Source organism: Embiotoca jacksoni, unplaced genomic scaffold (genome assembly GCF_022577435.1).
Source record: "Embiotoca jacksoni isolate LCO1_2020_lvr unplaced genomic scaffold, fEmbJac1.0.p SCAF_2, whole genome shotgun sequence".
NCBI classification, from domain to species: Eukaryota; Metazoa; Chordata; class Actinopteri; family Embiotocidae; genus Embiotoca; species Embiotoca jacksoni.
In genome coordinates, this window is record NW_027185340.1 from 18107783 (window position 1) to 18130828 (window position 23046).

At 40.9% G+C, this 23046-nt stretch overlaps 1 protein-coding gene across 1 annotated transcript in view; it reads right to left on the bottom strand.

Moving 5' to 3' along the window:
* col5a2a (collagen, type V, alpha 2a) overlaps positions 1-11220 on the bottom strand; it is a 40666-nt gene extending 29446 nt beyond the window's left edge. The window contains exon 1 of the mRNA XM_069154845.1: positions 10978-11220. Within this exon, the coding sequence (XP_069010946.1) occupies positions 10978-11068 (91 nt within the window). The 5' untranslated portion in view covers positions 11069-11220. The remainder of the gene's footprint in view (positions 1-10977) is intronic.
* Between the last annotated feature and the right edge of the window lie 11826 nt (positions 11221-23046).

Here is a 23046-nt window from a genome sequence, read left to right on the forward strand (position 1 = left end):
TTTCTCTCTCGTTATCCCTATCAAAACACGTTGTATCTTTCCAGACTTTCCCTCCACACTCCTGTGTTGTTCTTTTTCCCTTTTTCTGCTTTCTTGTTCTTTCAAGTCTGTTTCTCTCTTGATTTCTTCCCTCCTTGCTTTTTTTTTTTTTTTCTGTCTCCATTTTGTTGTTTTAAAAGCTCTCTGAGAAATAATGCAGCTGTTTGGCGACAGCAGCAGCGTGTATCGTACAGTATTTGCAGTCCAACAGGCAAAGAACGTCCGGCCATAAATATTAACATTTTAAACTCCGCGAGGTCAAAATCTTGCCATTTAGCTTGTGTTTTTACCCACAATGCCTTTATACTGTTCAAATTCCAACAAAGAGACAACATTATTTACGTTCACTGTGGCACCAGCTCCCCTTAAACAAGCTACAAAATGTCCTTTAAGCAATGCATATACTTCTTAAATCAAAGGTTTTGGAGAATTTAAGGAATAAATGGAGGTAGTTATTGGAGTGAATGTTGGGCTTGAAGCCACAGCGCTCCAAACTTCTTCAAGGCAGGAAATCTCATCACAATCCATCCAAAAACACTGCTGGAGGACCCTCCTTTGAAACATGATTGTATTAACAGAAACGCAGTTTTGCAAAAGATTTCCAGTCCTACGGAAAAAAGAAACAGAACACAACGCCAATGTTACGGAGAGGTTTGTTTGGAGACTGAACCTGTGAAGAAAACAGTGTCCGAGCAGATGTTTAGGCCAAAAAAAAAACAGCTCCAGTATCATCTCTGACATGGAAACAGTGACTTAATTCCAGGTGGACTACATCGAGTGTTCTGCTAGCACTTCCTGGTGTTATCTATTCTTACCTCAGTAAAAACAGAGGGTTAGCATCTCTGCATTTGGGACTGCTGTTAGTCGTAGGTGACTTCTTTTTTTACAGATGAACGATGCAATGGCTGCACGGGGCAGCGGCCAGTGTTAAAGATAAGAGAGCCCAGAGAAGACTCTGAGATGAGGGGTCGACGCTGAGGCCCCGTCTCTGATAGGCTCATCGTGGGTAGAAACCCCGGAGGGGTCACAGAATTTATCACTTTCTCTTTATTGCTAAACGAAACCCTTGAAGTTTACTGCGGCCTGAATTTTTAGGGTGAATGCGGGACAAAGACAAAGAGGGTATGAGGTCAGAGGAGGGGTCTAAGGCAGTTTAGAAGGGTCACCGGCAAAGGAGTGGCCCCAAGGTTTTATCTTGAAAAGGTTGTATCGGTTAAACTCAGTAGAGCTTGAGTGCCTGGGTTTGACTGTGCTGACATAATATTATTAGGATAATGTAAGATATATTTTTTTAAACCTTTCGGTATCATGAACTTCCATCAGGCTCAAACTCTCCACAATTCAGCTACAACAAGAGACTTCGCATACAATAACAAAAGTAAGAAGCTGATGTTTTAACTTAAAGCTCCCCTCCAGTGAAGATCAAGTTTGTAAACTTAACACCACATAATATATCCATGTTTTTTTTTTTTTCATATGCTGCAAAATGTATCACGAGAGCAATAAGCAGATAAATGGCAGTTAAGAACTGCAGAATAATTATGACAGTCTCAAAAACACGGATCCCGACAGCCAGGGTTTCATATGTCACATACCAAAACAACCAATCGCATCAACATGCAGGGTGGAGCTTTCCATATGTTTGAAGTGTCAGCTTGAGTCGCAGGCGAGCGGCGGAGGGGTTTGTAGAGGCAGAGATGCTGACTATTCAGATATTCTTTCATCAGCATGTGTTTGAATGGAGGCAAAGATTACACCTGAGCCTCTTTAAAGCATTGGTTAACATGAGTTAAAACATGATGCGCTTTCTCCTTCACATACACAGTGTACCGCTCAGTCTTACCTCTGACTTCACATCTTTTTTCTTTTTTTGTGTGTGGTTTTGCTCACGTCTTGGTCGTTTCTGCTTTGCCCTGCAGCTGTCACTCAGACCACTTGCTCTATCATGGTTAAATTTGAGCCTTCTTCTATCATTTCATTGCAGATTCACACACATATGATACACGTTTAAAATGTCATTTCTCACTGAAAAAACATTGTTTTACTTATTTGGCGTTGATGTTGGTTACACAAATAACCCTAGTTTGAAGCTCTAAAATAAGATCCAAGTTATGAGAAATAAGAACGTTTTCTTGAATCTTTACAAACAAATATAAAAGTAAATGAGAGTTTAAAGCCCAAAGTACAATTATCCGAAACAATTGGGTCGACAGTTGACAAGAACTGTGTAAGACTTCACTTATCTTCAGTTTATCACTTAAAAGCTTTGAATTTAGTTGAATTTACTGCCATAAATACATTGGGGTTAAAGGTGGACATGGTCTTAACCAGTCACGATGGAAGGTAGCTGAATGTGAATCAAGTGTATTGCTGGCACATAAATGTCTTGCCAAAAGCATTTTTCATTTTTTTAAAATTATATATGTGTATAAATAGCCGAAATACAGTCAATTGAGTCTAGTGTGCTTCTAAATACCAGATTATTTACCGTCTCAAGTTTTGAAGGAAATCAATGTAACTGTGCACACTCTCACAGTGAGCTGTTTTTTTTCTAATGAGATCAGCATGAGGGCAATATTCCCACCCATGACATGTGACATGATGGCAGAACACCAAAAATTGCATCAACAAATGAAAAACTTCATGCAGCGTCACCGGTGCCAAACTGTGGATTATTTCTTGGCAGACATGCGTCCGTTTCTGTGCTGAGACTCCTCCCCTCTATCAGTAACTGCGGCATACTTCATCCAATAAGTCATCAACAGCTGTGTGAGCTGCAGAAATCTCAAAAGACAGACTCCAACCAGAAATAAACTGCTAGTGTGTCCGTTCAAGAAAACATCTATATCAGTGCACATTTCCTTTACTTTTACTTAATAACTTCACTGTTAGATGCACAAAAAGACATTTGCAGTTCAAATTTCCTACAAAACACAATGTTTTGATCTCGCGTCTGTTGTATCTTTTGACCATGAAAACACAAAACGACAACAGCCAGATATGAAACACGTTCCAGAGGAATTTCCACTTTGACACAACTTCCTGTGCTTGAGTTGGACCATTGCGATGCACAGGGAGGTGTTTGCCATTGACTACTGGCTTCAAACAATCCTCTGGGCTTCCCTCATTGCCACTTCTTCCACACCCTTTCCAGCTTTACAGAGTTTCATCTTCTGTCCCTGCCTCTTCCTCTTTTCTCATCCTTTTCCTCTCCGGTCTGCAATCTTGCCAGTTCTTTGCTTCCCCTTCCACTCTGAATACTGCTGATATAAAATTATGATGAAATGATCCCTTATTTAAAGCCCACGCCCCCCCCAGACACCAGGCCACATCAGCGGAAGGCTCATAAACAAAACGGGGTATGAGATTAAATGGATCTCAGGGGAGCTCGCAGCCTGTAGTTAGCGCACTAATGTAGCTCAGGTAAATAAAGACATGACATATTGTACAACACAGTTCAAGCTGTGTAAACCTGACGTATTTGTTATTGCGGAGCTGGTACGGCTGATTAAGTGAATCCTGAGCGAAAAATATCTAAACAACACAGCAATTGCAAAGTTATTCTGCAGGATCCTGTTTCTTTAAGCAAAGCCATGTGGATTCACTTTAATGTTGTTTACCAAAATGCCAGTATTTGATGTCATTCGTGTGGATATCATTTTAAAGCGAGCAGACTGCAAATTACCAGGTCAGCGTTTTGGATTTGTTGTTCTTCTGTTTGAAATGTACTAACTTTCCACAATGTGCCGTAAACAACTGAAAGGCAGCGAGGATGCTGGATGTGCGATGGCTGCCAGTTGCTAGATGATGATTAGCTCATGAGCTCTTGTCTCTTTTGGCCACTTCCCAGCAGAAGCATTTCAACCCGTTTGCTGAACTCATCGAGGTTAAACGGTGGCCATGATTCACCATCTACGAGCAGACGTTTCCACTTTTCACTGGACGGGCTCAATGTGAGACGTGTCTGTTGGGGAACATTTGACTGGACACCGCGGCCGTTGGCTAACGGGCAACACAGACTCGCATTGTGCTGAAAGAAAGCCCCCTTTTTACTGAATAACTCACTTCCCGACTGGACTCGTTGCGCGTCCGTCACTTAGAAACCTCTGTCAGAAATGCCTGTTTTGACGCAGCGGACCATGACCCAATGAGGAAAAACGTCGGCCTTTCATCCACGGAATCTTGTTCGTATAATTAATCTCGCTTTTTCTGCAGCCAAAATTTTAGCAAGGCCTTATCTTTTCTGATGCTGCTTCCAGCTAACACATGCCTCTGCTTTTCTCTCTGTGAGTTTAATTATAGTTGACTTTCCAAGAACTATCATATCCTCAGAGATCTGGCAGGGAAGCGCAGTAAAGACTCAAGCACTATGAGTGTTGGAACACCTCTAAACCTAGTATTGTTTCCTTCAGAACATGAGCCTCTTGGAGAATACCCATGTTTGCACTAAGACAGTACATTCACTGTAATGACCCATTGTTCCGTTGTTTTAAGATTGTATTTCATTGGCTTGTTACACAACAGAGACACCCCCCCCCCCCCGTCACCATCTTGCTATTTTGGAGGCAGAAGTTAACATATTTGAACGAGCTGGGGGGGGATGAACAAGCAATGGATCTGATCTGATTGGGAATCCGAGGACACTACACCTTAACCACCAATAGCAGAAACTTGACTGCACAACTCCCCCCAAACATATCGCTTTTTGAGGCCTAATATCGAATTTATGATGGAATTCATTTTGGATTCACTGCCAGAAAACGAATACAAAAGAGTCCCCGGTGGCAAAAAAAATATTTAGCTTGTATTTAATGAGTGAAGTCGAATGGGAGTCTATGGAGCAAAAGCCTTTTTGGAGCGCACCTCTAGCGGCGCTCGGTGGTATTGCAGTTGAAGGCAATTCCGCTTTGGCCTCATTTTTCAGACTCGGAAGCTATGTCCACTTTTATACACAGTCAATGCGTCAGGGTGGCTGAGCAAACCTTAATGCGAACACAGATTCCACACAATCACCACGGCAAAGACTGAAGCTGTGAGAAATAGGCGGGCATAGTCAGGCTACTATTTCATTGATTCGATATAAAAATACAGCGCACAAGTCTTGACACTGAGCAGGGATTATACAATACAAGTGGTCCAACTCAATCAAGGCGTTCATGAGAGAAATCAACAGCAGATGGAGCTTTTATCATTTCTCCCTGTAAATTTCTCTTCTGTACAACAACATACAATTTAATACTTTTGTTTTGTCCAGACTGCGGTAACATAACTCCCACTTCTTCAGCTCCATGCAGGGACCACCTGCATTGAAAAGCGCCGTGGGGCACTTGACCGCACATACATGAGGCATTTCACTATATAGACAATCAGCAGTCCAACAAGCTGTTAAGAGCCTAAACATATCTTGAGCCACATTACTAACCCTTGTCACCCACCAGGCCCATGTAGCTCCACTTGTTCACCCTCTGTAGCTGTAATACACACAACCCGAGCAGCAACTTAGAATTTGGGTTGAGCCACAACCTGCAATTATGGCCGGCTGTCACCATTTTGTGGCGTTTAAACAAGTAGGCATAGCGCACAGACAATAGTGTCATAGTTTTAATTTATGAGGTAGTCTTGTCTTCTCGTGTTACCTCTGGGAGTTATTAAAATGTTATTAGATTAAAGGCAGTGTCCCATTATTATGCTTTAAGACCATGCATAACTCCTGCATTGATTTCCTGTTATGACAATCATCATTTATAACTGGGAGTTCAGTTCAACAGAAACTGTCATTTGATTTTGCTGAATCATTACCTGCACCAAAGCACTTCAACAGAGAGAGAGAGAGAGGGTCTCAGATGGGAAATAACATCTCGTGAAATTAGACAACTTAAAGCAATTCCAGCAGCCTTTGAAACAGTCACCAGGGGAGCGACAGGGAACATGTTCGGAGGGAGTGCTATATTACGCTAAAACCTGCCAACCTACCGAGGATACGCTCTGCAAGGCAAAAAGTCCTCCTGATCTCCTAGAAAAACCACAACCAGCTGTATCAACACTCAGTGAACGAGCGAACGACCAGCAACGGCTGACTTCTTCCAGGGCATTATCGTGAAGGTCGTGTTTGTTTTCCTGGCATTTCAGAATGGACTATATTACTTTTTAATTGTTTACAAAGATAATCTTTGCCTAAAAACGAAAAAAAATATATATTTTTAGATGCGATTAAAGGGATACCTAGTTTTGTACTTCCTTAAATCAGGGGAACTCATAAGAGACAGATTAAGAAAGAATGGACACAATTAAGAAAGGCTGAGACATATTTTTAGGCCCCTTTTCACAGACAGTACCGGCTGTGCTCGACTTGGCTCGGTTCTTCAAATTTTGTTGTTTTCCATTGGGCAAAAGTTCGTCCAAGTTCGTCCAAGAGTATTGTACCTGGTCCTATTTTTGGTGTTACCGCCATGGAGGTTCAATGGAGCTGAGCTGATGCTAAGAGGAGACGTGAAAACACTACAGACCATTGATTGGCCGTAGACGATCATTACAATCATTGTGAGCGCATAAACCTGACTTTGGTAACCAGTCAAGCTACCAGAACGTATTCAATTTTATTTTATTTTTTTAATTCATTGGACTATTATTAATGAAAACACGGAAACCACACTGTGGTAATTTGAGGAAATGCTGACGTTCCCCTGTTTGGTTACCAACAAGTGTTCAGCGAGTAAGTGTCGCGCTGAAGATGACATGGTCATTACAGCGTCGCGTTGAGGGTGGTACTATCAGTGGTAAACAAAATCTCAAAAAGTACATAGTACTGAAAGCGAGAAGAGTCGAGCCAATACCAGCAGTGTAAAAGTGGCTTTAGTCCCCATGGGTACAGCTACAAAAATACTGGATCCAACATTTCCCACAATGCAATTGACCACGCCTTGCATGATGCTAACTTTTTTTCTACCGCACATCTCCAGGTTATAACACCGACTTTTTGTTGAAAATAATGTTAAAAAACATTGCTGGTGTGATCAGAATTGTTTTATTTATCAGAACCACAGCCGATATTATCCAACTGATTTGTAGAAGCTTTCCAGACAAGTAAACTGAACCTACGTGTAAAATTGAAGTAGAGCACCTTTAATTTAGACGTTTTACACATTGACTGAAATTAGTCTTATTTTATAAACTATGACACATCATGTGAATTCAAAGGCCAAGTTCTTACTCCACGATGTGTACGAGGAGCAGCGCTGACACATTGTTAATTAAAATGAAATTGGGACAATTACAGCACTTGGGAAGCCCGGCCTGTTCTGTGTTTTACGTTCTGTCCTGTCATCCTCCTGCACGGACAGGCTGAGAGAATCCCAGGACAGACGGCTGAGTAAGTGCCAATCAAGCACCAGGAAACATGTCAGGAGGAGCCCTAATTGCACAGCCTTTGAGCAAACAGTTACTTTAACTTGAACCTGTGAAGATGCAAGAGATAAATCGTCCACTTCAGAGTTTTCTGGGCAAACCACGAGCCACATCTGTCCACTCTCAAATCACCGCAAAGGAACACTGACACATTGTTTTATATCGGTCGTTTTAACTTCCTCCCCTTCCAACTATTCCTATTACTTTCTTTTCTTTTTTCAAATACTGGCAAAGTGGCTTTTTTTTTTTTTTTTTTTTAAACATCTGGAAATCATCTCTTCACCCCAATCCTCCATTTGCTGACTGCAATAATTTGGTTTATAAGTAGTTCCCATGAAGCAGTCCTCAACAGGCACCAGCCAACTGCATTAACAACCTTAACATTAATAATCAGCTCCGTTGTCTGTGCAAACAACAAATCCCCAAATTCACGTCGCGTCAGACGACCGATCAGACCTCTTCGAGCGTGTACTGTACAATGTGGCGAGCTCGACCCCTTTTACTCTGGAAGAAAAGAGGCATGTAATCAAGTCATAGCTCAAAAATGCAGCATGTGTTTCTAATCAAAGCCGTCTGTGGACCTGGTTGAATTCACATGTTTAGACGTTTAAGCTTTTGGTAGAAAACAGCTCATTTGTTGCGATGTCAGTGATGTGGCAACAGCGACTGGAACCAATTTGGGAGACGGGGGTGACCTCATGTAGGTTTGTTGATTTGGAATGCCAGATTTTTTTTTGCTTTCTGCTCACGTGTTTTCTCTCCGAGAGGGGGAAAAAAAAACAACCTCTTTGGCTGTGATGAATATTTAAAAAAAGCTGAAGATGATGAGAGAAAATATGACTCTGCAAACAGAGTAAGCCGCTGGTTTTCACGAAGACCAGGTGTCGAGGCTCTTTGATGTGAGGCGCAAAGCATCTTTGAAGATGTTTTACAGCTATGACAGAGTGTAGGAGGAGTCATGTTCTCACATACACACACACTCACACAGACACACACACACACACACACACACACACACTCACACTCACACAGACATACACACTGAGGCATGATTTCTCTGGCTAACACTGTGGGCACAGACTGCTGTTTTTTTGCTATTGGAGTCAATCCTTTTATTGCTTTTTTTTCCATGTTCACATCCTTAAACCAAATATTATTCGAACACTTCTTCCAATGCAGGTTTTGTTTGAGGGATGCTCTATATTTTTTTATCCCGGTAATCTACGCTGGCGTCACCATTTCCAATTGTGAGCTTAAAGTCTGCTCCTTGATCTCATTTGCCAACTTGTGTTCCTCTGCAAGCAAACTTTCCACACATGTGCGCAGGCATATGACTCTAATCTGAGGCTGTATAACCCAACCGATGAAAATGTTCAACATTTGCTTTGAACATGTTTTCAGTCTTCAAAGTAACATATTTTATTCTTTATTTTATTTTATTTTTTTTAATTCCACCAAAAATCTGGTCCCACAGAAACTTTTCCAAGAATCTCAGTGTCCTCAACAGACACTTTCGCTGAATTATTTTAGTTTTTCAGAACAACATAAAAAAAGGTGTCTGAGACATGGTGTCTGCTTACAATTATGTAGTTTCATCAACAGGCCACCACATTCAATTTAAAGTTGCAATTTTCCCTGTAAAAGTTTCAGTAAAGTGGAATAACAGTGGGAGCTGTCGCCTTGGGCATATTCAACATCACAGACGGAGTCTCTTGTGCTGGAATAATTACTTTATATCTTTATATCTTTCTGTTTTAGCCAAGCAAAGGACTGGTGACCTGTCAGGAAGTACCCCGCCTTTCGCCCAATGGCATATGGGATCGGCTCCAAGCCCCCGTGACCCTCTACAGCATGAATGAGGTACAGATAATGGATGGAAAAATTAGCCTCTGAAATCTAAAATGCCACGTAAAAACCAATCCTGCGCAGATATAACTGGTCATTGTGTGCTGAAAAGCCCCCCCGACCCCCACAAACACACAAAAACATTGTGTCAGAGCGCTGGTGAACCACATTTTCCCTTCAGTCTACAGAAACCATGAACTTTCCACTGTTTTTATTTGGTGGAAATGCAATCACCTCACCCACCACTATTCTATGGAAAGAAGCCGACAGGATCACTGCGCTGTTTCATGAGAACAAAGACGGACAGACAAAACCTCAACAAGACCCACGAGCTGCTTAAAATAAAGCATTTTTCATTGGTTATATCACAACAGTAGAAACCTATAGAGATGTGTATAGTGTCATCTTTTTGTATCTCATCATATAATACAGTGTAAGGGAACTTAACTATCCTGATTGATAAATGGCAGCGTCTGTGTACGATTGTTTCTTCAGTTTAGATCGTGTGTGTGCACAAACAGGATGAGGCATGTTGCGTTCATCACAGGTTGGCGCTCTATCTAGTGTCACACAACAGTGTCTGCTTCATGTGAAACTGAACCTGAAGAGTAAAAGCAAACTCATTGTAGTTAACCATATAATGAAAGAAAAACCTACAATATCCAGAGGGAGAGACAGCTTTAGAAATAAATAAACTATTCTGTCTGTGCTGCAGCGTATAACTCCACGCTCCATCAGGAGCCCGTCACGTGGACTTTCCATAGCTCAGCGCGGCCTGTGACGTCACACGTAGAAACAACACGGTCCCAGTGACGACACAAGGAATCGAACACTCCTGCTGGAGGAAAAAAAAGAGGTGGAAGCACAGCTCAAGTCAAACAAGAACACTCAGGTGTTCCAGCCGAAGACATCAGCAGTGACTCAGAGTCCAGCAGCATCTCCTCTGCTTGTCATGTCTCCTCACATCTGCCCTGCATTAACTCGCAGCCAGTGTTCCCTCAGTGAGCCGTGGTGCTGAAATTCTTTTCGCAGATGTAGGATGCGGTCCGAAAGGGGGAGGCGGGAAGGGGGAAGAGGGGGAGGACGGACGGACGGTTGTGGTGGTGGTGGTGGGGGGGCTTTAATGAGTAAAGTGTCGGAGTGGTGCGGGAGTCATGCAGAAAAACACAAAGGTGCTCATTTCCCCTGCATGCTTTGCACATTTCCAGGGCCTCAGGGTGACATCACATGCAATCACTGACAGATGTACGCAGGGTCTGTTTCTTCACATGCAGGGCTTGTTTTCCAATTGCAGATAATCCACACTAGAGCTAATCTCCTCTCATGTAACGCGTCTTAGCGCTAGAGAGACTTTTCAATGACCAAGTAAGGTTTGTCTCAATCATCCATAGCAGAGATGGTGTTTGAATTAAGTTAAGAATGAAGTTTTCTTGTACAAAATCCAACAAAAGAGGCAGGAAATTAACACAATCTGACAAAACTGTTTTGTAAGTAGATTTTTCCTTCATCAAAATCACACTTTAAGAAAGTTTCTGTATTAGTTTCAAACAGAAGCAAAAAGGACTCAACTTCTGCTTCAGAGTTTGCAAACAACAAAGTCGGAGCTAGTGCTTGAAGGTCAGCCACCTTCACACATTTCAACCAGCAGTGATTAGGTGTTAAAATAAACAGCTTGAGGAGTTCACTTACCACTCGTCCCATCTTGACATGAAACAATCAAAACCTGAGCACCGGAGACGAGCAGGAAAAGGAAAGTCCTTAAATGCACAGAGCTCATCATGTCTATAATACAGACATGAGCCGTCCTTGTGTGCAAAGAAAAAAGGGGAAAAAAGGATGAGAAAAAAAAAACCCCGCTCAGGTTATCACTGCACCACCATGAATACAAGAGTGCCTCTCCTTGTAACTAGCAAGCAGACCCAGCCCCGACTGCGTGAGTGCTTTTTTTTTTTTTTTTGTGTAGTTACAGCTTTAAATGAGAAGAATGCTGGCTGGGCCTAATTTCCCTCCCCCTTTTGTCAGCCCTCTCCCATAGCCATCCTCTCAGGCTTTTGTGGCTGTGGGAGAACTACACCCATGTTCACAAGTTCTCATATTTTCCAGTGATTCTCTCTGTTCTAGATATCTCAAAGTGTCTTACCCAGAGTCAAAAGATGCCAGAGAGCAGATAAGGAAAAATGACTTTGCTTGTTTGAAGGTAATTTTTTTCTGTGTGTCTTTCTTCAGAAGTGGCTTCTAAGCAAGATCATAAAAGTTGTGTTTTATTGCAGTCTCTGGTAGCACCAAACTAGAGTCACAGTAAGCTGTTTTACTAGGCAATTAAAAGTAAGAATAGAGTTTATAACTATTGTTGTGTAAAAAGAAAACTGGAGTCAAGAAATTGAATTAAAAAAACAACATTTGATTTGTGGAATCGGCAGCATCTTTGAGTCAAAGTGTCCACAGCAAAAAGTACAGAAAGAGAGATAAAAAAGTGGAGTAAACCTGTGTGTGACGGTCACCGTGGGTGGTCGTGATGGTAGGTGGTTATCCGAGTGTAAATTTAGAGAGAAACTTGAGGTCAACACCTCTTGATTTATGGATGGAACTTGGAATCTGCCAACAGAGCTAATTTTACATGAGATTAAAGTGCAATATTTATGTAGCACCAATGAGATTTGAAAGTTCCTAATCACCACTCTAGTCTCATTATAAAGTGTAATGCAACCTAATATGTTTCCGGCTCCACATGGAAACCCCATATACATTGAATATGGTACATATTTCGCAATAGATTTCCCAAAAATGATAACTTGGAAAGACATTCCTCCACAAGAAAAAAAATCGTACCACAACCAGCAGTTGACACCCCTAAAATTCTGAAAAACGAATTTGATGGCATAGAGTACCTGTTCATGTCTTAATTTTTAGCTGGAAAATGTAACTCAACTCAGACATGGTTGGATAAATAACCTTAAATACACGTTTAAATATTCAGTATTTGCCAAATTTATCTTAAAATCACATTTAGTTTTAAATTGAGACCAGGGTTTCCAAGCCTGGCTTTGCCACACGCATCTAAACCTGAACTGTTTGACAAGGAACAGCTGTGTGCCATGTTCACAAGGTGCTAAAAGCATCAGGTGATTGGCTATCCATCAGACAGGGTGTGTGTCGAGTGTGTAGAGTGTGTCGAGTGTGTAGAGTGTGCAGGGAAAGAAAGAAGGGGGTTCAACAAACTGGATTGAGCTGATGAGAAAGACAGCTGTTTTCTTGTTGGCCCCGCCCACAAACGGTGTCGGCCAATTCCCCCTCGAGTCCCGGTGAGCTACACGACTCACAAGAAGCATTGGCCATATTTTCCTCTGGAAACTGAAGAATAGAGGAAACGTCGGGGCACTGCGAGCGCTTCAAGTTGCTGCCTGTTCGCCAAAGATTTTGTCATTGTGAAGAATGTTGCCAAAGGGAGTCAAGGTGATCTGGGTATCAATTGGTGTAAATCTTGGTTTGTCCCCCTGCTGGTTTGTTTACAAGCTACTGTGGCTCGCAACTGATTGGTTGGAGAGTAAACAACATAAATCAGCATTCAGAGTCAGTGTGGCGGGCTGCTTTGAATGTACTGTATGGACAGCAGTGTCTTTAACAGGGACACCTTTACAGTACATTCACTGGATTTCCGGTTTTGCAATTTCCTATTCTTTGTGTTTGTTATTGTTAATAAATCACATGAAACAATAAAAAAAAACATCAACTTTAAAAGCAAGTTGTGTTTACTTTTAAATAATTTCCTAAAACAGCCTGGCAGTGTCATTTTTAGCAAACATTACTCACACAGGAGTGAATAGTACTTTCGTTGATGACTATTTTCAGCTGCGGATTTACACACTTTTGGTGCTCTAGTATGTATTTAAAGGTGCAGTAAGCGATTCTATTCCAATTAGAGTATTTTGTTAAATGTCCTTACAGTGTTTGTTCTGTCTGTGTGCTGCAAAATAAAATTAGCGTTTGTACCAAGTGGCCACCAACAGTGACGTCACCCGTTGGTTTGTGAACGGCCGTTATGAAGCCTCGACTTCGGATCTTGGCCGGCACCATTTTACTAGTCCCGAGTGGTTTGGACCAGGAAGTGACCATATTTGGACGAGCTGGGGTGGAGCGACAGGGGGATCTGACTCGTTCTAATTGGACACCCACCGATAGCTGTAACCTGACTGCACCACAGGCCTGTCAATCAAACAGACACACCCCTTAAAACACATCTTTTTGAAGCTTATTTTCAAATTAATGACGGGATTATTTCCAGATGGACCGGCAAAAAAACTAATAAGAAGGGGTGACTTTAGCTAACAACACTGAGATAACTCTTGAAGAAATTTTATTGACTGAGAATTTTATGAGACAAGTTGAATAGGAGTTACAGTTAATGGTTTGCACCACAGACTGTATATAAAAGTGGACCTATAGCTCCCAGGCCACTGCGGAAGTGTCCTAAAGTGCAATTCCACCAAGGGCCACCAGGGGTTGGCTCCAAAAAGGCTATGGCCTTAGTTAGTGTAAGATCAATTTATTGATCGTTTTGAGATTTCAGGAAAAAAAGTATATCACCAGCCTCATCTTTTCTTGAATTTAAACCTGCAGTCAAAAAGTATTTTAATGTAAATTATAATGCCACCGGACTGCAAATGCGATATAACAACAACAAACTGTCCTCTGCAAACAAATCAAATACAAAATAGAGCTACAATAAATTGATATAGGAGTGACATAGTGATATAGGAGTTTAGAATAAAAGGCGACTTGATGCCAAGGATTTCTTTGCTATATTAACTCTGCTTGAAGAAGGAAGGAATTGTAAACTTTGATGAAGATTCTTCAAGCTTCACCACCTTACTTTGTTTTCACATTTTCAAGAAATGATGTACCAACATTGTTCACTATACATCCATAACTAAAAACAGTATAGGATGAATGTTTGATTGCCATTTAAAGCCTGCTGCAAACTTCATCTGCAGACACTTACACATTTTTTTTAATGGAAATTGTTCATAACATGACTGTTTTGCATGCACAGTGTGCTTCTCCTTGTTGGGTGATCCTCTGATCTGTCCAGCAGGCAGCAGATCAAGCTACAGCTCCAGGTTTCCTTTTACATAAAGGCTCAGAGTCCTGAACAAATGTCAGTTACTGATATTATCCTGTCATCACTAGCAGTAATTTAATAAAAAAAAAAAAAAAGGGGGGAAGGATTATTTCGATACAGATTTCAGGGGTTATGTAGATAATTATCCAACTTTGCTTCCTGTCTTAATAAATCATAAATAGTTGTGACCTTTCATCACTGGACTGTAACAGGAAACTCTCCTGTCTTTTGTTTAGTACAGGTTTGATAGGCTGCAGGGTTTCAGGTCAAGGTTATATCAGTGTGGCCAGAAGGATGGAGACCCAGTATTAGTCAATACTATATGACTAATACTATACTATGTGTGTCAATATTATGTGCTATAATTTATTGATTAACATAATAATAATAAAACAAGAAGTAGCTGACAGGCAAGGCAAGGCAAGTTTATTTGTATAGCACATTTCAACAAGAAGGCAATTCAAAGTGCTTCACATAAAACCATTAAAAGCATCAAAGCATAAGACAAAAGAAAAGGACAATTCAAAATTTCAAACGATTAAGACAGCAACATTTATTAGACTAAATTAACTAACAAATGCTTCATAGTGTTTTGAAATATCTCTACGGTCTATGACTTTGCAAGGTGAATTACATACCGTATAAATTATACATATTATACCAGCTGAAGATATTGTATTTATGGTACCTAATTTATTAGCACCCTTTTCTCTCCAGCTCAATGAGTCTCTGCTGTTTTTGTGTCCTCTGATCTCTGTGTTTCTTGTGAAGGGCGGAGCCCAACCTCTGCTGCACTGACACGGTGCGGCGCAGACACAGATAACAAGGGGAGATTGTCCACTCGTTAATCCATCACATTGATTGTGATGTTCTCTCCGACAGAAAGAAAATACATGAATAAAAACTGCTGAAATGGATCACCAAATATACTTGGGTAGCCGTTAATGTAGCTGAGCGGCCCCGCCCAAGTAAAGTAGATGCACGGGAAACACTGAATTCTGCATAAGGCCTGCAGTATCACAATTGTCCATGTGCTCAATTTTTGCCTTGGTTTATTCAGTCATTATAAAAAAAATTGGGGAAATTTAACTCTCTATGTTTCATCTTCAAAGCTTTTTTGCTTTATTTGTGTTACTATAAATCTACTGATTTTCAACGAGCGCAATAATTTTATTGGATTTACTGTGCTTTGATTGACTTTGTCTCCGTACAAGCTTTGTTTACAGAGGGACCGATTGAGGAAGAGCCTAATCTTTGAGGAGAGAAATCTCAGCAGAAATGGCGGAAATTACGCTGCCACTAATAAACCACTGTGGACTAGCTGACTGGTGCTTCCCGTCTCTGTGGTGAGTCATGACACTGCAGAATTTCAAAATGTGGCGAAGATTACAACAATGCTGACACGGGAAAACTAAAAAAATGAGTAGGTAAAGTTTTTACTGTTCGCAAGCATCCATGTGAACGAAGTAGATAACAATCGATATACACTGATAGAGGTTTTTTTTTTTATTGGTCACAGTCTGTGTGTCTTTGGTTCCACACAAAACACATGCAGGCAAGATTTGGACAACGTATCTCTGTTGTTCCTTTTGTATGATTCTGGGTTGGTGTTTTCTACTTTCAAGTTTTGAGGATGTTCAAACTTTACTTTATTTTGATCAAAGGACTTTATTTTGACAAGTCTGGTGTAAAAGGAAGTAGCTAACGTAAACTCTTCTCTGGTATAGCTTCTCTATCACCTCCCAGACTATTAAACTCCTCCCTCTAGCTTTTTCATTTTTTTTTTTTTTTTTCATTTTAATGAGGAGCAAGATGGTATCCCATGACTGCCAACCCAAACCTCGAGCCCTGTAACTTTGCTTCAACTGCGTCACAGCATATTTCACACATTCTCCTCCTCTGATATGATGTTTAAACATCTCAGGCTAAAATTGATGACTGCAGCAGTTACAGAAAGTGTCTGCTGCAGTGCTTTGGACGACAGGCAGTTTGCCACTTGAATGACCTAAAAAAACACTTCTAACGCAGTGTGTTTAGCAGCTCTGAAAGGTGTGTTTGAAATGTTAGGTTTTTTTGGTCTTTGGGTTAAATGTGCGATATTTTTCTTGGGAAAAAGACAAACAATAAAACAGCTGTACATTGTGTGCTCCTTTTCACTCATCTGATGGTACTGACAGACGTGTGTGGGGGGGACGGAGGGACGGAAAGGGGGGCTTCTTTGATAGCTTAGCTTTGGACTCAACCGGAGAATGGAAATAATTAGCAGTGTCTAAGTCTCCAAGGCTACGAATGCCAAAATATCGCAGTAAACAGACTCTGCAGCCAGAGCCCGCATATCAGGAGGCTCACCGGTCCTCGGACGACGCAGCCGTCCATAACCAAGAACTAAGACTACGTAGGATTTTTACAAGATCCCATTTTAATCCACGAGACAGGATTCTTTTATCTCCTGCTACTTGTAAACTCAGGGCACTGGATCAGACAGGAAGAATGTTGGAGCATATGGAGAGCACATGGGGCCCACAGTGAGATGCAGACCTCCATGATGTATACCAGAGTATATGATACCGTCAAACCATCACACTGAGATGAAAATAAACCTCGAGATGACCCACATTTTTGTAAATATTTGACACAGCTCATACTATGAATATATTTTATATACTGTTTGCCTTTGGAGGCCATCATAAAAAATGACAGAATAAATAACCCAGGATCATGGCAAAGCGTGAAATAGATACGCCGGTCCACTACAGCAACACGTGAAAATAGCTATGCTTTGGCCTGTCTTAGCGTGAAATATATGTATAATATAAGGTTTTAAAAGTAAGTTAACCATCTATCCTGTAGCTAGACGAGCCTGTTGGTATTGGACTATTCTGCAAAACTCTTAATTACATTTTTACATCTATTATCGTAGTCTATTTCGCGCAAATGCCTGGGGATACTGAGCTGTGACCAAAAACTGTTAAGCTGTCAGTATGATCCATTGGAGCCCTCTGACCCACATATCCCATCCACCACACACACATTACCAACATCGGAACTTTCCACAACCAACAAACGGACATTTTATTCCCATTTCATGCTATGACGGGCCGGCTGTAGGACAAAGAAGCTTTCTTTTTTCATTCTTTATCTTATTATCTCTGTTACTTTTCACGTGAACGGCTGAGAGCGGCACGATGATTGTATGGCAAACTTTTTCTCCCACCTTCAAGTTTGGCCGTTTGGATCGCTGACTTGATTAGGCAACACGTTGTGGTTTCTCACTGCTATACTGAGGCCTTAGCTTCTCAAGTTTGCATCTGGCAGGGAAAAATTTTCATATCATTCCCTGCTGAATTAGTATTCATGCAGACTTAATCAAAGTCTGGTAGCTTTGACCACAAATGCACGATTACGCTTTGAATGTTTGGGAAGTTCAAGGAGAAATTTCTTGGCAGACCGAACGGTAAATTCCAGAGTGTAAGGAGTTAAGATGTCCAAACTGTGGATCAGAGCTGAGCCATTAACAAAAATATACTGTACGTAATTAGTAAAATCTTATAAAAATCCATTTGGAAGTCAGCTGGAAACCTGTCGATCTAAATAGGAGTCTAGCTGCTGAGTTTTGGTCCAGCTGTAAACAGACGTGTTTTCCAGCTAAGGCCAGAGTAAACAGAGCCGGAGTTGTTTAGACAAGATGACATAAAACCATGAATTACATTTGTTTGTAGAAGATGGGAAAGATTTCATTGTGGTTATGTGTTATGGTGACTTTATGTTGGTATCTTTACCTTGACTTTTGTGTTGTCGAATTTAATTGAAGCGATGCCAGTTTTACACAAAATTACACAAAACTGAAATTCCTGAAAGAGCTGATTGGACAGGCAGAAAGCCTTGACAAGATTTAACCCGGCGATGTAAGATGTGAGCTGACTTCCTGCAGCGGAAAAAAAATCTCCCCAGTGCTATCTCCTACTTGTACTTCAACAACCCTTCCTCCACGCTCTGACTGCCAAGACGGTGATGACTTTCCCCTCTTTCCTAACATGCAGTTTCACAGTCTTGACTCATCTGCTAGAGTCATCTCGCCCCCCCCTCCCCACTCTCTCTTCCAACCCTCCTTTCTCCCCTTCTCTTTACAAAATCAATCCAGAGGACATTGAAGGCCAACAAAAGAGACAATAACAACAGACAACTTGAAACAAGAAAATCTGATTTCCTTAACAGAAGAAAATTCATGTTCAAGGTACAAAATGTCCAACACAAACAACAGGAAGCCAGATTTTGTTGTAAATCTCCTCTGGTTAAACTACAGCCATGTGCCTGTATGCAGAATATCTTCGGTGTATTATGTTGTTATAATACTTAACAGCCCAATTAGGCTAAAACTATTATTATTTATGGATTTTGTTCTCTGTTTTCAAGGGGATTATTGAGCTACCAAAAGTATTTCTACTAATTTCAAAGGGAAAAATGAATAGCATTTTCGTATTGGTCTTTAAAATGTTCTCAGTGTAGCTCAAGATTAGGCTGTTTTCTCACCTAATTTGCTCCTTTGATCATGTAACCCAACACTCGTGTGTAGTCTGCAGGGGTATGTTGTTTTTAGCATGAAGCACATTTCCCTCAAGCTCGAGTGCAGGAAACTTTGTAACCTACACCGGAGGCCCTCCTCGGTACCCGCATATGGCACCGTACGGTGCAGTCAATTTAGGGTCGACTTTCTTTGGCCCAAAGTGAAATGAATTGCTTCCTCGGTCTTCCTATTGAACTCTTGATGCGGATGCACAATATCCTTAAGAAAACAGGCCAAATGAATGCTTAGCAACGAGTTAGTTTCCACAATAACTGTCACGTAACAGGCAGATTAAATTATTTATGTGTTTTATTTTATAGCTCTGCATACAGTATATATATATATATATATATATATATATATATTCACTTATCATTTACTTCACATCACAATAAAATCACATTATTCTGCTGTTCAAAATGTAATTAGGCATTAATTGATTTTTTTTTCTGAGTGTCTGTAGAGGAGTGAAACTATTATGTGATCAAGGTAACATAACACACTTGTTAGCAAACAGTTGCTTATTTGCATACCCAGCAAATATAGATCAACATTAGTCTGTTTGTTTCTGATCACTTCAAGTTTTTTACTCCTATTTTACCTGTGTTTTGATCTCCTCCAACTCTTTTTCTGCGTCTGCAGATGCTGAAAGTTCCACGATGTGAAGAAGCTGGCAGCTAACTTTGCCTGCCACACAGCGAATGTACATCGGCCTGAGGAGAGCTTTTTCACTGAAAACAGATTCCCTCATGTCTGAAAAACTAAGCTAGCGACAGTGATAAGAGTAAATGATAAAACAATGAAGTTGAATGCTTTAAAAAAAAAAAAAAAAAAAGGTGTTAAAAGATGCTAAAACGCTGAAACTGCAGACAGGTGATGATTCTCTGTAGGTCAGCTTGCACAGACCAGACGTTCATATTAAACGTTATTTACTGTAAATGCTATTCGGGGCAACTTAAAAGTTAAATTTCAGTCAACGTTGTTTTGCTCACGACTAGAAGCAGCCTCCTACTGTTTCTGGATTGCTCATGTGTGCTTTAGCTGTTATTATTCCACTGTGTTTACTCACGGTATTTGTTGTCTTTATCTGCATGTTATTTAATTACTTAAACTATAATGTTTTTTTTAGTTGTGTTTTTGGCCACTTGAAAAATATAAAACCAATATTTGCAGTACTTTTAGCTCATCTTCGGTCCGAAGGTCGTATTCATCAACACCGCTGGGCCTACTTGAAAAGATATGCTTGCTGTAGCTGGAAAAAAAGCATGTTGAGAGTTGTGAAGCTGGTAGCTGAGAGTGACAACAGACTTGGGTAGTAATTGCCTGCGGTTATGCTGCTACAAGTGACACCCTCCACATTAAACACAGTCCTTTGACGAGATGTTAATATAGAAATTTCAATTAGTACAACTTTCCGAGATTGGAAAGTGCTGTCTTCTTGGAGCTTGACCAAGTCAGAGAAATTCAGCTTGTTAGAAATACATAGACAGAAATACAACTTCTCTCCCTCTGAACTGCATGAATAAGCCATGTGTTAAATTCATTTCTGTTTTCACTCGTCCTTCCCCCATTTCTCCCAACAACGACTGAGCTGACTTTGTAATAATGACAAACGTTTTTAAATAGGAGTTATCGGGACAAGTCCCGACAAACTCCTCAAACAGAGCAACCAATGGGAATGTCAGGTGACAAATGCGAAAACGAAGCCATAACACAACAGTCATCAGTCACAGCGTCAGACTATCTCCTCCTGGCAGACAACAGGCAATCTGTGAAAGGGATTTCCTCAGCCAGTTGGGACGACTTAAAACGGGGCGTAAGCAAAAGATCCCATTTAAGGAGAAAAATAAATTGACTTCAGTGAAGAGTATTATGTACAAAACGGTCCATTCCCCAGTGTGTGTCAGTATCTGGGTCTATATCACTTTTTGTGCCGTAGATCATTGTTGCAGCCACAAATGTGTGATGTTGTATTGAGAAGTAATGAAGAACCTTCCTTCTTGTGCCTTAATCTCGTCATGGAATAGCTGGTTAAAGCTATTTTAAAATGCTATGGGAGATTGCACCATAGTCCCCGGCTGCCTCAGCTCTTGTTCTTTGCTTCTTTAAATGAGCAAGACCAACCAGAGAAGTGGAACGACCAGAGCAAATAAGTGGTATTAAAGGTTTTTTTAGTGTGGCCTTATGCCGAAACACATGTACATTCAGTTTCACATGGTTGTGGGGAAATGATTTGCACCTTGTGGAAAATGTGAGGAGGACTGAGGCCACTGAGCATGAGTCATTGGCCAGCTATCTTTGAGGGGGGATGGAAGTCCTGCCTTTGAGTGCCGGACTCAGACATTTGTTTACTTTCCAGACAGAGGAGTCGAGAGGCGCACGAAGGGGAAAATGGTGGGCAGAAACATAACTTAACACACTTTAAGAGTTACAAGCAAATGGTTAGATGTACTATTCCTTTCGCACAATGTATCAAAAGGAGCTAATATACATTGATTTTGTTTGGCTGTACATGATCATTGCCAGGATTGCTTTTCACTGATTTCAGCCAAAGAGAATTTGTTAATGGATGACAATAACTGATAGTCCTTACCATACCAAGGCTCTATTTTGCATTTATTCGGACAGTTCTCAAAAAGAGTTTGATTTTAGATTTTTTTTTTTCTTTTTTTTTTTTTCAAACAGTGGTTTTCCTCTGTGGATGGAGTTACCATGACATCATGGCTAGTCAGACGATCGTAGTGTCTGAAAAAGAGGCAAGAAGCAACAGTCTGGGAAATTACGACTGCCTCTCAGGAGTTCAACCAAGTCTTTTGAGAGATGTGGGGAGCAGCCACCGGAGAACTCTTGAGGGCCAGGCATCTAACCAAATGCTAAATATTCATGTACTTTTTATCTGAGTCATTAAATCTTAGTCATAATCATAACATGAACTGTGTATTTTAAACGTTTTGTTCAACTGGCACGATTGTGACTCTGGGCATCAGTCATTGGTGTTGGCGCTGAACCTTCTCAGCTAAAGTTAAAGACGATTTTCTCTTTTATTGAGTGTGCATAAAGAGTGGTTGTGCTAAAAGTGGTGCGCTTGTCCCGATCAACAACTAAGTGTGACATCACGTGTTGCTATTTTGGAGCCAGAAGTGACCACATTTGGACGAGCTGGGGAGGTGCCAGTGATGAATCTGACTCGATTGAGAACGCCAGTGCACTATGCCCCGCCCACCTATAGAGGAAACCTGACTGCACGAAAGACCTGTCAGTCAAACAGACACATCCCCAAATATACTTCTTTGAGGCCCCATATCTAATTCATGATGGGAATATTAAAAACGAATAAACTAATTCGACAATAGTGACATTAGCAAATGACACTATAATGACTTGTGGGAGAAAAAAAAATGCATTGACTTTGTATTTCCTGAGAGGAGTTGAAGGGGTTTTCTGATGGATTATGTTTAGAGAAACATTATGGCGTGTGTTTGTTTATTGTTAGAGGACCTTTGTTGCCATGGTAGCAATAATAAACTGTCACGGTCCCTGTTGCAACGCTTGCTTTTTGCCTTCTGTATCCCTTTTACCAAGTCTTTCCCATTTTATTTTGTTTTACTTCCTGCTCTTGAGTGTCTCATTTGTTGCATGATTATTTACCTTGCCCTTAGTTTCATTTGTCCCTCTCGGTCCACTTCTCCGATATGTATTTCATCTGTGTGTTCCCCATTTCCTCGCGTCTGCCCCGCGTTGCTGTTTCCACATCCCCATTTCCATAATTGTTTCCGTGTCTGTTCGTGGTCTCTTTTCTGGAGGAAGATTTGCAGTTCATCATTTTTGCTCTAGTTTTTCTTTACTGTTCTACTTCCACTCTTCTCAATCCCTGTTAATCCTTTTGTGTTCTACAACTGGGTCTTTTTGGATAACCATCCCAGCCAACTCCCTTTGTTTTAGTTGACTGGTTGTGTGACGATGCTCAGCTTCTGTTTTGCTTATTTGAATAGCAGTGCTTGACTCCCTGTGTTTTTCTACTGGCTTTTCAAGCGAAGTTTGATTGTTTAATCCTTTCGCCTTCTTTGTTTTGTGT